The sequence below is a fragment of the Pezoporus flaviventris genome, unplaced genomic scaffold (assembly GCF_033815535.1).
Source record: "Pezoporus flaviventris isolate CSIRO_AGI_PZ_B2104156 unplaced genomic scaffold, CSIRO_AGI_Pfla_v1 ptg000006l, whole genome shotgun sequence".
Lineage (NCBI taxonomy): Eukaryota > Metazoa > Chordata > Aves > Psittaciformes > Psittacidae > Pezoporus > Pezoporus flaviventris.
In genome coordinates, this window is record NW_026892554.1 from 18,401,667 (window position 1) to 18,418,099 (window position 16,433).

Sequence of the window (16,433 nt, forward strand, 5' to 3'; positions counted from 1 at the left end):
TTTCATACAGCTTTCATTCTCCAGTATTACTCTTTAAAACACTAGATGGTGCTCTCCTTATTCACATTTGCCGTCTGTGTTCTCTCAAAATGGAAAAGATACAAACGTTGAATAAGCAGGGAAGCTTATTTGTAGTTTCTAATTCAGTATCAGGAAGACCTAATTTAACTTTGGTTAACTGTCTCATATAAAAGCAGCTGAATATACTACATTAATTGCATTGGTTTTACTTTCTGTTGCGCTGGCTCTTATCAAGAACTCTTCACCATGAAAAAGCAACAGCTACACAATTCAGTGAATGGCAGCATTGATTTCTGGTAACACATCTGTGATCCGACTTGTAAAGATATCGAAGCAAGTTGGTAGCCATGTAGAAGAGAGAGAGTCAAATTAGACCCCTTATGAATAGAAAAGCAGGAACTACTTAACTGCAGCAGCAAACTGGGCAATCCGTATGCACAGAATCATTGGCTTGTCAGCATTCATGTAGATCCAAGCTGGCTAGAGAATGGCTATAGAGCTTGATAGGAATGCTGAAGAGGATAAGCAGAAGGATTTAAGAGTACTGTTGTAGAGATTAAAAATTTAATGGGCAAGAGATGTAAACACAGATAGGGACAATATTACTAAACCACAATTATTTCAGCTGCTTACACTGTAACTTATTTCCATATGCACACTGGATTCCCAATGGAGAACCTAAGAATATGTACATATAGTGGGGATTTACAGAAGCATCCAGTAAACAGGAAGATCAGAGGAGATCATAGATCAGACTTTAACAAAAATCTTCACATAATCCTTTTTTTGTGTAATTCTTTACATAGAAGCATTACGTCTAACAGGAATCAGGCAAGATCCACTGGGATAGAATGGATCACAAAAGTTTTATATCCACTATTTCATAGAGTGAGAAATAATTTAGCGAAGGCTGTTTAAGATTACCTTTATTCCCTGTGTAGCAGCTTAAGTGATGCTGGGCTAGAGTTCAAGGATGAACCCCGAACATTCACTGGAGGGATGCTCAGATTATCTGAAAAGATAATCAGTCAGATTTTCGTAGAATAGGGAAAAAGATGTTGAAGAGTCATCCTGCAAAGTAAGAGCCAAGAGAGAAAGCAAAAGAGGTGAGTACAATTAGTTTTGAAGTCCGTAATACATAAATGCTCCTGTGGTCAGAAATCCACCACTGCAGTATCTAAATGGAAGAAGGGGATTTTTTTGGGATCAGATGGCCCAAACAGAGAGCTGGGCTAGTAAACAGGAAGACAAGTTATCCTGGAGCTTCTGGGATTCCTTGCCTTGTTCTGTGTAAGTGGTGATACTCTGCCCAGAGTACTACCTCATAACAGCATTGCAAAGTGTATAAGGGAAGTTTCCATTCACCCCCTTTCAAGAAATAAAATCCTCTAGTAAAGGGTAAAAGATCCCATTGGTCAAATGGGATCAAAAAAAACCTGAAGACAGTAAACTGAAAGACACAGAATCTATAAGTGAAATAATCTTATCTAAAGCCCGGAAGATTTAGCCAGACTCTTTGATCAGGAATCCAGGCTACATTCATCACCAAAAAAAAAAAAAAGATTTTGCAGGAAATATCTCTTGCTATTTGTTTCTGCTCAAGACAAACATGACCAGAGCAGCTTTTCCTGTGGTTTTCTGTTCTGGAACTTCAGGCCTTGGCATTGAATAAAGATAGGAAGCACATGGAAAACTGAGGAAATATAGGTTCAAGAATATGTCACAACATTCAAATCTGGAGCCAAACTAACACCAAGTCATTTCTAACTCAGAGAGATAACAAATAATAGTGCCATCTAAGAAAACATGAGGAGAAAATGTTCTTATCACATCCAGACAGCTGCTCTCCCGCACCAATACATGCTAACAATATATGCCAAATTTGCAATTACATTTAACCACTAGGCTTACCTGGAAGTAACACACACTTGTCCTGATCCTGTTTTTTAATGTATTCCCTTTCTTGTATTGATCCACAGGTTGTTTTCTGCAAAAGATCCAAACAGTAATATTTAGCATATGATATGACTGTTCCTATGGGGATAGGACTGTTCCTATGGGATTTGCTCTTAGGCATTAAAATTTACCATGTTTCTTGTCTCTTGTTCCACATATATGTCAACCAGTGACTTTTATAAAAATGTTGTTTAGCTTTTATTGATTATATCAGTTATAATTCATAACCTCCAAGCAAATGGTGTTGCTGGGAAAAGTGTGACAATCAGTGTCTTCTGAGAAGGTGTAACTGGCTTTGAATCAAAGCAGCAGGAATTTTTCCAGCAGTGTTATTTGGTTTTAATATACTCAGCCTTCCAAAGAGCAACTCCCTGTAGCCACTACCAGGCATGACCTGTAGAGAAAAGGTGTACATAGATGTCAGTCAGTATCACTGAAAACAAATGAGAACATACAGATAAAGACAGCTGTTAAGTATCATGTCACACGTTCCTGCCTCTCTTCCAATTGCATGGTATGGAAATCCTAATGCACAATATACAAGCTATTCTCAACTTGCAAACCAGATCCATAGCAATAAGGATTTATCCTCAACATTTTCTGCTTTAGTATTTCTTGTGGTTTGCGTTTTGTTGGTAGGATTTCAATTCAAAACAGCAAGTCATGCATCTCATTCAACTTATTTCATGAATTCAAGAAGAAAAAGCCAGCAACACTACCACAGCATCAGCATTAGCAGAACTATTAAAAGAAGGATGATATTAAGTGAAAAGCAGAAGATTAGATTAAGTGAAAAGCAAATCCCATTCACAAGAAGAATCAGCTCTCAATCTTGATCATAAATTATCACCACAGTTGTCTTTTCACACTGTCCCTGTAATGGATTTCTAAGCTAAAAAAGTGTTTAGAAACTGGCTGCCTCAGCAGTCACAGAAGTGATTGAAGGCTCTACCAGGGGGCAGAATAAATCGGTAGATGACCAGGGAAGTGTCCTTTACTCTCTTTCCTTCTGCATGCACTTCATTTACCCCTTTTTTAACGGGACATGAAAAGGAGATTAATGAGAATCAGAGGCTGCAGAGAATCATTTTTATTTGTAAGTTATTAGGTTCAATAGCAGGAGATTAGCCATCAATTAAAAAAAAAAATCTACCTGCTTTGCATCTTAAGGTAAATCGGATATGGCAATCCAATGTAGGTAGGATTCTAACCCTGCTTCCTGGGGTTTCATTACAGGTCCACAATTACCTCAGTTTCTTCTTACTAAGTCCAGATTTAGGTTTTTCTAACATAATAGGCTTCATTTTCCCTGCACTAGTATTCTCAAGCTTAATACAACAGAGGAATGTTGTATTAGTACTAAGTGTTCTACCAGTTCCTTGCTGAAAATCAGCAAAAATTAAGAAATAATGAGCATGTACCGTGAATAGGTCTCTAACTGATTTGCTTTTCTAACAAAGCTATACTTTGAGTACACTGAATACCATGGACTGTATTTCTACAGCTGTGTGACCAAAATAAGCCCCAAACTTCTTGGCAAACCTGAGAGAGCTGGAGCCAAACTTACTGCACTGCATCAGTCCTCTGACTAGCATATAATGCACAAGAGAGACTCCGTGGGTGAACCTTCAAATGATAAACTGACATCTTAAGGGATATAATAAATCTCATGTTTCTTCCCAGGAGGAGTTTGGTCAAAATATGTAGATACTGTTCAAAATATTTACTTTGGCTTTACCAGACTTCCTTTCATCAGCTGATTACGCATCATGTCAAGGGCAGGGGTATTTAGTGGTAAGCCTGCAGCCTGTTCGTGTACAAAATGTACTCATTTCAAGCAAGCAGATGAGAGGGAATGTTATCCGAGTTCACTGTACAGTTGTACAGAAAATAACAATACAGTGCCAACTCAGATGCCTGTCTTCTTTGTGATACCTCAAATATTCTTTGTTTAGATCAGCAAGAACATTCGAACAAAACTTGTGAGGCACAGATTAAATTATTAAGGTGGGTTTTTTTCCATTTTTCAGTAGTCTCAGATTAACTATTCATGTTTTAATAAAGTCATCAAAATCAAAGAGATATACTAGAGATTGTGGTGCTGTTTAACACAAGTAGTATGGTACTGCATCCCCAGTTCAAAGTGCTAGAAGGTCTGGTGTCTGCCTCAAAACAGCAATTTAACCTGGCATGATTTAGCTAACTGCACACTCAAAGAGGAACGTGAGGGTATATGAAAGCCTATATCTTTGTTGAGAAATGGATCCGCTTCATTCAGACTGTTCAGCAAATATGCCAATGTTTGCTATCCCAAAGTGCTCCTTGTGCCTGCTGTTCACTCACCGCTGACAGGCACACTCCTGGCATCAGCTCACTGTATGATGGCAAAGGTTCCTCTCTCTGTTGTCCAGAACATGGCAAGACCAAAGCTTTGTTTCACAAGCTGCTCAGAAAATCTTCACTTTCCCCTTTCTACATCTAAAGGCTTCTGGTGCACAAGATTTGCACCTGGAAACTGCTTTATTTCTGAGAATACACCCATTAATTAACCTAGTCACGTAAGCAGAGCAAGTGCAGTCTTTCAGTTTCAAGTTCTTCCTGAGGGAACTCTCTGAACCTACATGGTTTTGTATGCAGAACCTTATATCAGCATGAAAACAAAAGGCGCACGACCATTTTCTGAAAACCAAAAAGACCATTTTGGTTAAAATCCCAATATACTTTTTCCTCTCGGTGTCTAGTAGGCCATAATGACAAAGTTGAACAGATTACTAAATAGATCTGTTCCATCCTATTGGGGAAGATGGAAGGGGGAAGCCCAGGTGAACATCAATTTATTTGTAAGTACCACTGAAGTAACCCTGAAGCTTAGATAACTAAAATGACAAGACCAATGATCAGCCTCTGGGGTGACATGAGGAGCAGCTCAGAACCACAAGGGATGAAAGGCCTGTTAAAAAGCTGAATCTGACTTCTAGAAAGAAACTGGGCAGATGAATACTTCCTCAGACTGAACTGAGAACCATTTACATCAAGAAAACAGACACCTGATACCTGCTTTCTCACAGAGCTTTACATAAAGGACCAGACACCCTTCAAGGATCAGCTACCATTTCCTACAGTGTGTTAAGCTTTAGCTGTGTGGAACTGCCCAAGCTGTGGCTGAGCCCACAGCAATGAGTTGCCTTGCTCCAGGCAGGCTGCCACAGCCACTGATTTCACTTGAGAAAAGCTGTAGGAACACCAAGGAGGTGGTTAGGCCGGTGCCCATTACCCTCCTTAGCAGGGTTAAAACATGTTGGCTGACATCTTCAGGCACACGCAGCCTCAACATTCATGTGCACAGAACAGAAGGACAGTGTACAAATCATGGTTTGTATTGCAGGGCTTTTGAGGATGGGATGCACTCAAAAACATGCATGGCACATTAATCATGCCTGTGTAAAACATATGACTTGCATCGTGGATCTATGTACAAACACATTGGGATCTGAACAAATCTTAACTGAGAAAGAACAGGGGGAACAAGTGAGTTACATCACAACAGCAGAGCACACAAAGGCTGAGGCACCTGGCTGGTCATGGGTCTTGCAAATGAGACAATCAAAAGAACAGGGCAGGAGGGAATTTCATTTGGAGTTCAGATTGTAAAAGGTTTGGGTTTTTTTACAGACAAGAAGGGCAGAATTTCCAGTTAAAGGTACCTGCCTCTGTAATACTGATGCTCTCTTAATTCTACCAAGAGCAGTCTCTTTCTTTTCCCCACCAAAGAGAACTTGATAGTCACTTGGTATCATTAACATCTCTACAAGACAGCCATAACTGCAAAATGATACAGAGAGAAAAGCAAAACATCTGTTCACTATGCCCTTTACTTCTGTCTCGGATACGTATCTTTCTAAAGACATGAACAACTATAATTTTATTATCTTTAATGTCTTCCTCATCTAATTTCATTCCACTGTCTGTCCCAGCTGAGGTGTACTGGGCAATAACGTTATAAACTCTTTTTAATCCTGCTGTTATTTCAGCCCACATTGATTTATTGTGGATCATTAGCTGTCAAGCGTCATATTTCTCATTCCACACCAAAACTTAATCTCTAGCTTCATCTATTATTCTGTTATTTCAGAATATAATCTGAATCTATTAAATTCTCTAGAATATGTGTTTTTATAATGTCTGCAACAACATCCCTATTTGTTTCATTTTTGATATACATTTCAATTTTCTGGTATTTTAATTAAAAAACCCCACTTTTAATATGCTTTTTTTCCATTAAGAACAACAACACTGGAACAGATTCTATTTCTGTAAGAAGTCACATAATATCATATATGGTGACTTACCTCAGAGTTTGACCTTAAATCAAAGAAACGCACCTATTCAGCATGTGGCAACACTGTTCTGAACATTAGGCCTGTGCCTAAGCTCCACTGAAGATGAAACATGGCTCATCTGAGATGGAGATGTTTCACAGCAGTCAAATATAGAAACTGTCAACACAAAACATTATGGTAGAGAAACTTCAGCGCATCTAAAATGATCAAAGTTGAATTAATCCATTCTGATGTTTTCTCATACCAAGAAAAAGATTTAAATACCGCAGACCACCTATAAAGACTTCAACTTAGTGTTTGTCACTGTTCTATAGGAAACAAGCCAGCATAACTTATAAAAGGTAAGACAGACAATAAAACTTTCTATAAACCAACATTTGCTATTATCTGGAGCAGCTGCAGCCGCCAGATTTCTAGAGAACACATGACAGACGATGTGAAATAGTGACTTTTACAAACAAAACACTATGAGGCACTACTATTACGTAAGGAAAAAAACAGCAAAAAAATATCCAATGATACTGAAGGACAGCAAAATTGAATAGATGGAATTAAAAACATTAACTCATGAAAAGGGGAAAACCCCCGACCACCATTATTCTGATCAATACCAGATATTACTGAGACCGACATCACACAAAACCGAATAGAATCATAGAATCTTAGAAGAGCTAGGGTTGGAAAGGACCTTAAGATCATCCAGTTCCAACCCCCCTGCCATGGGCAGGGACACCTCACACTAAACCATGTCACTCAGGGCTCTGTCCAACCTAGCCTTGAACACCACCAGGGATGGAGAAACTATGGAAAATGACAGTATCAGCATTTGACACAGCTGAAAACACTATAAATGCATATTGTCATTATACTGGTCCCAATCCAACTGGGCTGTGCATCAAGGAAAAAAAAATTCTTGTGTACACAAATTATTCTATAAAATCCGTCAGTTTTCATGTCTCATTTCTAAAGTTAGTTTTGCCCCTTGTGAGATTTAACTTCATGAATCTGATCAAATATGAAACTTTCTATGTAATTATTTGCAGTTCTAAAATCAGTAATTCACCAAGTTTTCCTCTTTTTGTTTGTGGCATCACAGATCCTATGCAGTACCCCCATAGCTCAGGGAAGTTAAAACAGTGAAACGAAGTCACGGCCTGATTCGATGTTATGGTGCCACCTTGTGATGCTGGATCAGAAGTGTCTCTAACATGTACACGGAGACAAAAATAAGCCCTAGGGGAAAAAGAAAGGAGACTGTTTCTATATGATCTGGAGAAACTGCAAGAGATTCCCACCCTGAGCCTGCTGGCAAAGAGGACCAGGTGGTTATTGACTAACAAAAGAGCATTCAGCATTTTAAGATTACATTAAAAGGGCATGAGAGAGCACAAAAAACTGCAGCAAAAACCCAACTGCTTTCCTCAATGCAGATCCAATTACAGAAATATGAGTTAATTCCACCAAACTCAGCATAGTTACTGCAAATTAATACAGAAGTAATGAAGATCAGGTTTCAGACTGCAGGCTGTTATAAGTCTCAGCTTATGGTATTCCTTTAAAACAATGATAAGCTAAACTGCATTAATAAATAACATAGTTGTTACTTGCTTTTTGACTTTTTGTTTCTTTCACTTTCACCAGCTCATTTTTGTCCCTAAATTGCTTCAAATATATGTAAGTTGGAGATAACACACACACACTCTTAGCTATTTTAAAAGAGGTTTTAGGTAATACTTTGTCTATTTTTGAAGGCAGATACAGAAATATCCATTCATATTCAAAACCTTTTCTGCAGTACAAAATCTGTATCCTCTTTTAGGCCACATCCAAAATTGTTTTAAATCTCTTGCTGTTTCAGTTTCTTTCTCAACAGCCTGATAGTTCCTTTGCTAGTTAGTGAATCGGTCATGCTGCACTTCTAATTCACTCAACACTCTTGCTATAACAAAAGCTTCAGTCCTAATACATCCAACTACAGACAACTAAGAAACCACAAAGACAAAGCTTGTTTAGAAATGTATCCCTTACCTTTGCTACCAAGTGATATAACAACTTACCTACTGCTGGATGGGATTCTTTTGCTCCAGAAGCATTTGGAGTACATCTCTCTCTCAAAGTCCAGGAACATATAATGTTGATGGGGTTTTTGTTACAGGAGGTGAACATCAGTCAAAAAATTAAAAGGAAGTTAAGACAATTGCATAATTTGTATCTGCAGTATTCTGCAAGAATTCTCCCTTAACTATGGACAGGAATATTCCTTCACAGGGTGCCCCCGATTTCTTTCTCTCTTTGTTTCTTAGCTCAGTAGGATGACTCAAGGGTTAAATACCTGACTGCAAGCCCAAGTGTCTCTTCAGTGAGTGACTTTCAGGTGAGGGAGGACATAGGGGAAAAAATACACTGAGCAGTTCCAAGGCAACTGAGGTCTTCCTTTAAGTGAAGAGGAGGATCTAATCGTGGAACAACACAGTGTGAGGAAGGAAAGAATTTTAGCTAATGGAAGTTCTAAAACATAGAAAGAGAACCCCAATGTTAAAAGGAAGTGATCTATGCCATCTGCATTGGATCCTTCTTGTCTGAATCATCTGATCCATAATCCTGCAACCTGGTATTTCACAATACATAATAATTGTGTCAGAAAAACACATCTGATGAGGCCTTCAGGATTAAACGCCTGTCTTGAAAGGAATAAAAAACCATTAGGTTGGTATTTTGAGGAATAGGAAGTAATTTTTAGCATAATCTCTCTTAATACCAATGTCTTGCAAATTGTTTGAACCAACCAATGCATCTAACTTAATCTGCTCCTTAGAAAGAATCAATTTGATAGTAATTGGAATAACGACCAGAAAGGAAATTAGTATGTGCTTAGCCCAAGAATTCCCAAAGCACGATAGAATGCATCAAAAGATTTAATTGTGATGACTTTGATACAGAAGCCGTGTAAGTGACAGAGCCCTTCTATTGACTGTTAGAACAGTAATAACATATGATTGTCTTCAGGCCCCAGTACCTAACCAATACTGGAACTAACACAATGAAAGAACAATCTAGCTGATTTCCAGCTGGAGAGGGAAGAGAAATACAGAGCTGCATTCATGCATTTCATGGGAAAGATTGCATAGCTGGTTTAGAAAGAAAATGTCTTTTCATGTCCTTAGTAGTTGTTCTGTGCTTCTTCAACTTCTTCATAAGTTACAGATGATCAGATTTTTCCATTCTACATTATTAGCCCATAGAATGAGTAAAACACAGGACCCCACTTGAGAATAAGGACACAGTTTTAACATTTACCTTGGGAAGAAAGGAATTGTGTATACAGTTACCATATACAAAAGGCAAATATTTCAAGTTTCATAAGGACATGACAATCCATAAAATATCAGTTGAAGGTAAGCACCAAACCCAGCTACTGCCATTTCAGGGACTGAAAGGCAAACCTGGGATGTGGTTGTCTTCAACACTGGGAGCTTCATCTTGACTGCAGTTCTTTTACCTAAGGGAATTTCCATGCAAAATCCCCAGCTGTACAACACAGTGATAGAGGCATCTCATTACTTAAGGCCCTTGCTTTCTTTCAAATACTTTTGGAAAAGTCATCAAAGCTAATCTTTCTGTCTTTATTTTTTGCACTTTTCAGAGCAGTATTAAATATTCATAAATATAAAAAGTATGTGGAAACACCTTTAACAATATTCTGAATCTGCCTGTTTAAAAAAAGACGGGAAAAAAAAAGAGACAACCCACAACCCAACAACCAACCATCCTTTCCACAGCGCTTGGCCAGCAGTGAAGATAAAAATGTGACTGTTCCAACTATCCTGTGGATCACATGATGCTTCTGTCTCTTCGAGGACCAGAATGATTTCAGTACCTTCTGCTGAGTTCTAAGAAGCCATAATTAGAGGACAAAAGCCCCCAGAGTGCCTGAGATTCAGAAAGGCTGGACTGGCAAGTCATTTCTGACAACACTGGTCACAGAAACATCATCAGATTCTTATGTGGAAAGTACTGCAAAGGAAAGAAAAAGATTAAGAGATAGAAACACACCTATCATTATGCACAACATTTTCCTTCAAGTACAAAAAGGAAGGTGCTGTGTAATATATCTGAATCTCTTCTCTCATGCTCTCAGAAAGATTTAAGCATCCTGGGAGAAAACTCCACCTTCTGAAAATGTGAGCTCAGGGAGGCAAGTTCAGCACTGGAGTAAATCAAGTGTAAGTTGACCTATTTATTGGATAATAAATGTTTCCCAGTGGTACTTTTGCTATAGTACAGCATTTGGGTTCCTAAGCAAGTTAAATTAGGTAGATAAATTTGTTGTTTCTCTTGCTAGGACCAAGAGATCCTGATTTTATCTTCTATTTGCACTCTCAGATAGGCAAGCAGCATGCCTTACTACTGCCATCAGTTTTCACAAGAACTCCTGAGCATCTTAGCAGGACAGTAAAAGGCAATTTAAAGAGGGCACACTGAAAGCTCACTTTCTTTACGTAGTAATCTCTGTTCAATGCCACAACAGTATAAACCATAGGCTTCTTTCTTCACTGAAATAAGAAGGGATTACTATGTATTTTTATATGTAAATTCTACCATTTTGATGCCTATACTGAAAGAAAACTATCAAGGTTTAGAGTATTTGGGAGGTTGAAAAGTTCTGGATAGACAGGTTTTGGATTTCATTTTACAAAAAAAAAAAAAAATGCTCTAACTTAGTCACAGCTATTTGATGCGAGTCAGGAATTCACTGAACGAAGCCCTGTATGTATTCAGAGGATACAAAATTTTATATTCACAGTGGTACCAAGGAACTTTGTATTGTAGGAATGTCTTCAGTCTGGGTGACACTGAAAGATAAGATGTACAGCAGTCTGGCACACTTTGTACTGTGAAAGATACCAGCACTAGCGTTTTAGAAAAACAGAAAGACAAACATCTTGTTCACAACTCAGGCAATGTCCAGAGCCCCACATTAATCCAGCTGGTTGAAAAGTTAAGTCCCACACAGGCAGTATCTAGGAGCTAAAAAGTTCACAGCATTGGATGTAAAAACATCTTAGTCACGACTCCGTAAAAACAAAAATCAAGCCAAAACCACTTCAGTGGGAATCTCTATTAGAAATGTCTTGTATCATTTTGGAGATTAAGCTTTTTACTAAGAAGCAGCTAAAATATTCTGTGAAAAACACTGACAAAAACTATTCCCTTCCTCTGCTTTCTCACTAAACATCTCGTGCCCATTTGTCACTATCTCTAATTTTAGTCCTTGAGAACTAGATAATCTTCATGTTCGGACAGGTCTTATGACATATACATTTCTCATAAGAGAACTTCTGCTACTTAAGCTTCAGGTAGGACTTGAGTCAGGGCATCCACTGTTGTATGGGTGAAGGCCCAGTAAGGTTTCAGAAAAGCTGCATTTCCAGTAACGCCTTGTTGTTTCTCTGTCTAGTTCTGGCAGCTGCCAGGTGTTACTAATGCCATATTCTGCTCAGACTCCATTTCCAATTGTTATAGTATGTTTCACCTTCAGGCATTCAAATAAGCTTAAACTTACAGGATGATTTATAAAACAATTTCCTGTGGAAAACGTAACCAGTCTTGTAGAACAGAACACTCAGCTAGTGCCAGTTCAGACTGCTAATACTGCCATTAAACTACAACTGGCTTCTTAATGACAGCAAATTTGAGTGAAATAAGCCTACTGGGATCAAATTTTCTGAACTAACAACTGACATTATCATTTACAGCTTGCTCAAGCTTCTGGGATAGCAGCCAAAAATGCATATATCTTCTTCCCTGGCCAACCATCAGCAGTGTTTTCTTCTGGGCTTAAAAAAATTCCTCAACCACAGCAGTGCAAATCAAGCAGCAGCCTTGTACTGCAGCTTCGTTTGCTTGACAGCAGTACAGAGCTTGCAAAGGCTGTCTGCAGGAGATTAAACTTACACAGGGTCATTAAGTAAAGGCTTGAGAAATAAATGATAAGGAAAATCAGTCGATGTACAGTGGATGAACTTTAGCTTGCATCAGGTCAAAGCCTGCACCATGGTGCCAAAATTAATGCCAACTGTATCTATTAAGTATGCATGAGAGGATGACAGCTTAATCAAACCTAAACAACATACTGAGCTATGTGAAAAAGGGCTTCAAAAAATACAGTGCATATTGTTATGGGAGTCTGGCCTTCGAAGGTTTTCCACAAACAAAGTAAAACAAGGTACTCCTCAGTAATTTCCTCTCTCATATTAATGATGATGAGATTTTACAGTTGGATAGTTCATAGGATAAAAGTTCTCAATGTTTGTCAGAAGTCAGGGAAGCACGGGTCCCTTATAACAGAGCAGAGATCACCTGCTCAAGCAATGGCAAAGCATATTTGTCACTTCATCCCTCTTTTTACTCATCTTCTTGCACTGCTGAGTACCCACCACTCAGGTCTTTCCACTCATCTCCTCAGCCTCCCAGAACATCACAAACTTGGAAAACAAAAATAATTATGACAGTCAGTCCAGTGACTACAGCAGCAAATGCCCCTCCACTTTCTCAGGAAATTACTGGATTGCACAGCATCCTCAGCTTGGAATTCTCAGTCAGCAGTTTGCAAGCCTCTACAACACAGCAGTGAAGTCAGTCATGGCACAGGAAACTTCTGAAGCTACAGCTTTTGCTGAGTCTTCAGATCTGCCTTCCATTCTTCACATTTGATGTCTGTTCTATACGAGATCTGATTGATTAAAGGAATCTACCTGACCCCAGCAGTTTCTAATACGGATAACAGTATAAAGAAGAGATTTTCTTAGGTGGAAATACATGTAAATAAAATATGAGAATATCTACTCAGCTGAGCCTCACCATAATGACAATATGTATCTTGTTCTAAAAGAGCTTCTGTTGTTACACTTGATTAGTCAAGGAATACCTGACATGTTTCTAATGTATAAAATGCATCCACATTAACTTTGTGGCATATCTTCTTGAGGTGCTGATGTTTCTGAGGGTTCACAAGAATCATGTCCTCATGCTCTATTGTAGAATCATTTTAATCATCTTGTTATAATGTCTGTCCTCAGAAATTTCATTAATGAAAGAAATAAACTGCTCTGTGTTCTGCAGGACACTTAAAACTTGCAGACAGTTGTTGCATTATTCATCTTCCCAGATGTTAGAATTTAGGTGTTATCATCATCACCAGACATACAGCAACACTGTCAACTTCACAACAGTGTCTATGAGCAAAGATTACAGAAAAAAACTTGTTCAGGTTATCAAGCATTTACTATTAGCCACAGTTAACCCAGATCATTTAATTTTGGGGAGAAATTTAGACCTAGATTTTAGCTTCAGCCTGCTCTGCGGGTGGATTTAAGATTCAAATATGAACTCCTTCCAGTCTGGGAGTACATTATTTTACTGGCTGGTTCACTATAATTTCTTAAAGAAAGTCTATCCCTATATTTCTATAGGCTTAACTGTAAGTTTATGTAGGATGTTTTATTAAGGTGTAAAAATATCAAGTTACTGTCCTTTTCAAAAAGTCTCTTTAAATATGAAGCATGCAAGAAAAACCTTCTTAAGACAGCAGGGATTTATCTGCAGATTATTAGGGAGAAACTCAGCAACAACAATAAAAAAAATATCAGTTAGAAACAAACAAAAAAAAACCCCAAACCTGGTTAACAGTGGAGATGGAATTACTGCAGTAACGCATCAGTTCAATTGATTTTCTGCTACCAGCATCAACTGTACCACTGTAATGTCCTCTAGCTCTCATCTTCTCAGCACAAAAGATCAATGTGTTACCATGTATATTTGGAATGTGCATACAGTATTTACACACATACCTATTCAGGTAGCCTGGATCCTTGCTAAAGGCTTGAGAACAATATGAATTTGAGCTTTGTTCAAAATAACACAAACAAAAAAAGAAAACAAAAACCAAAGATGGTAAGCTGTTAGTCCTCAAGTTAGGAGAGATCTGGAATGTGCTCTCGAAAAGTAAACTTAGGGTAAGAAGTCATCCTCTAGTCAGCTCTTTAGTGAACTACTTATGTCTGGCATTTCTTATATTTCTTGTATTACACAGTGTTAACTTTAAAAAGTACCTGATAACATGCAAGAGACTGTCCTTTCCTTACAATACCTGAGGAAGTCTGGTGCTTTGGAAATCATGTTTTCAAAGTCTGCAAATCCCAGTTTCCCATCACCATCCATGTCAGCTTCTTCTATCACTTTCTCACAAACCAGAGTGATTTCTTCTGCTGTTAGCTCTTCTCGGGTCAGCTTATTGAGGGTTTTTTCCAAGTCTGATTTACAAATGAAGTTGTCTGTGTTAAAGTCTAAACAATAAAAGAATCAAAGATCACCAGCAACTCTCATAGTAATTGACTTCAAAAGAAGAAGGCACACAAAAGCATCCCAATACAGTACCATAGATCTTGAAGGCATAGATTGCTTTAAGCTCTCTGGGAGCCATTTCACTGAGCACAGAGAACATATCCACAAAGTCATTGAAGCTGAGGCTCCCCTCTCCATCTTCTGAGAAAGATTCCACAATCCTTTCCCTGAAGGGATTCTCCTGTGAGAGACAGATATGTTTTGGGTTTAGTATTTGGAAGGTCAAAACCCCACAGGTCCCCTGTTAATGAGTATTTCACTCCATGGTTGGCTCTTTGAAGAAAACTTCATTTTCCTTCCAAAATCCATCTAAAAATGTCTACTGTTACGCTCTTGCAGAAATTGTCAGCAGAAGATGCTGCTGCACAGTACCACTGCTTACCCAGGCTTTCTCAGCTCTATTGCTATTCATTCTCTCTAAACTGATGCTCACCTCATTTTCCCTGTGTGGAATGCATGCTCTGTAACTGTAAGGGTAAAGATACTAAGAGGGTGAAGATCATTTGCATATAGCAGGTTCCTGACAGGGTGTAAGACTGCCATGGTCAGGAGAGTTACAGCTCCTACATTAAGAAGATAGCACATATGAACAGGGCATGAAAGGAGGGGAAGGAAATGGGGAGACAAGGTGGAAAGCCAGTCAAACAGAATGGGGTCTTTATGCCACCTGACCTAAGGCTGTAGGAACAAATATTATTTATGAAACCACTTTAGAAACCAAATATCTGCATTCCACACCTGACTGATGTGGCACCATCAACCAACCAGAAGCCAAGCCAAACCAAACCTGTTTGTTAAGGATGTGGAGTCACAACACAGTAGAATATTCAAGTCTTCCATTTTCACTCTGATACACATCAATATCCTACCTCTGGTTGAACTGACCACAGACTCCAGAGTTTTAAATGAAATTTCATTTCTGCAGGAGTTGATACTAGGATGTCTTTCTAGCACTCTATCAGCCAAGTTGGTGTCGAACCTATCCTGAATAAGACAATATTCTAAAACCATAAACACACAAGCAAGCATAAGTTGCTTTATTATGCTGAAGTCCCAACCCAATGTTCTTACAGTAACAAGACATCCTTCTCACAATTATGAGAAAACCCAAAATGAATTTATAGCTACGTCTATAAAACTGGGGAAATCTATTCAATTCTTTACTGTGAGGGTGGTGAAGCACTGGCACAAGTTGCCCAAAGAAGTGGTAAATGCTCCATCCCTGGCAGTGTTCAAGGCCAGGTTGGACAGGGCCTTGGGCAACATGGTCTAGTGTGAGGTGTCCCTACCCATGGCAGGGGGTTGAAACTGGATGATCTTAAGGTCCTTTCCAATGCAAACCATTCTAGGATTCTATGAATTTAGCTGAAAATGAACAAACTGCACAAACATCATTTCGGCTGTGAGCAGCACCTCATCAAAGCTGTTCTACAGCTCGTATCTGAAGCAAAGACACTAACATATTGATGTCCTATAAATGTAAGCAGCTTTGGTGGTGCCATATCATGTTCATTGTTTTTAATATGCATGCACCATTTTATTGGGCTTTGGAAGAAGCAGTATTGTGAAAGCTCAGAGCTCGATTGTTTATCCACTTAATTTCTGGTTTTCATATAAGTTTAGCTAACAGGCATTCAGAAATCATCCAATTACTTTCAAGGAAATTTCATAAAACAGCTCTATTTGAGGTAAATGACCAGAAAATATTATTTT

The 16,433-nt window shown here is 38.6% G+C and overlaps 1 protein-coding gene and 1 long non-coding RNA gene across 9 annotated transcripts in view; both read right to left on the minus strand.

The window, feature by feature from the left end:
* Positions 1-2,108: 2,108 nt before the first annotated feature.
* LOC133266081 (uncharacterized) lies at positions 2,109-3,118 on the minus strand. The gene is made up of 2 exons (XR_009742248.1): positions 2,930-3,118; positions 2,109-2,371 (listed from the first exon to the last, which is right to left on the minus strand). It is a non-coding gene; the product is annotated as an uncharacterized LOC133266081 (long non-coding RNA).
* A 6,101-nt stretch (positions 3,119-9,219) lies between these two features.
* CIB2 (calcium and integrin binding family member 2) overlaps positions 9,220-16,433 on the minus strand; it is a 45,424-nt gene continuing 38,210 nt past the window's right edge. For 4 of the 8 annotated variants that reach the window (XM_061447219.1, XM_061447225.1, XM_061447226.1 and 1 more), the window contains exons 3-5: positions 14,754-14,901; positions 14,467-14,662; positions 9,220-10,331 (exon numbers count right to left, since the gene is read on the minus strand). In XM_061447219.1, coding sequence (XP_061303203.1) covers positions 10,310-10,331; positions 14,467-14,662; positions 14,754-14,901 — 366 coding nt within the window. In that variant the 3' untranslated portion in view covers positions 9,220-10,309. The remainder of the gene's footprint in view (positions 10,332-14,466; positions 14,663-14,753; positions 14,902-16,433) is intronic. The other 4 variants (XM_061447220.1, XM_061447223.1, XM_061447218.1 and 1 more) reach the window with 2 other exon arrangements.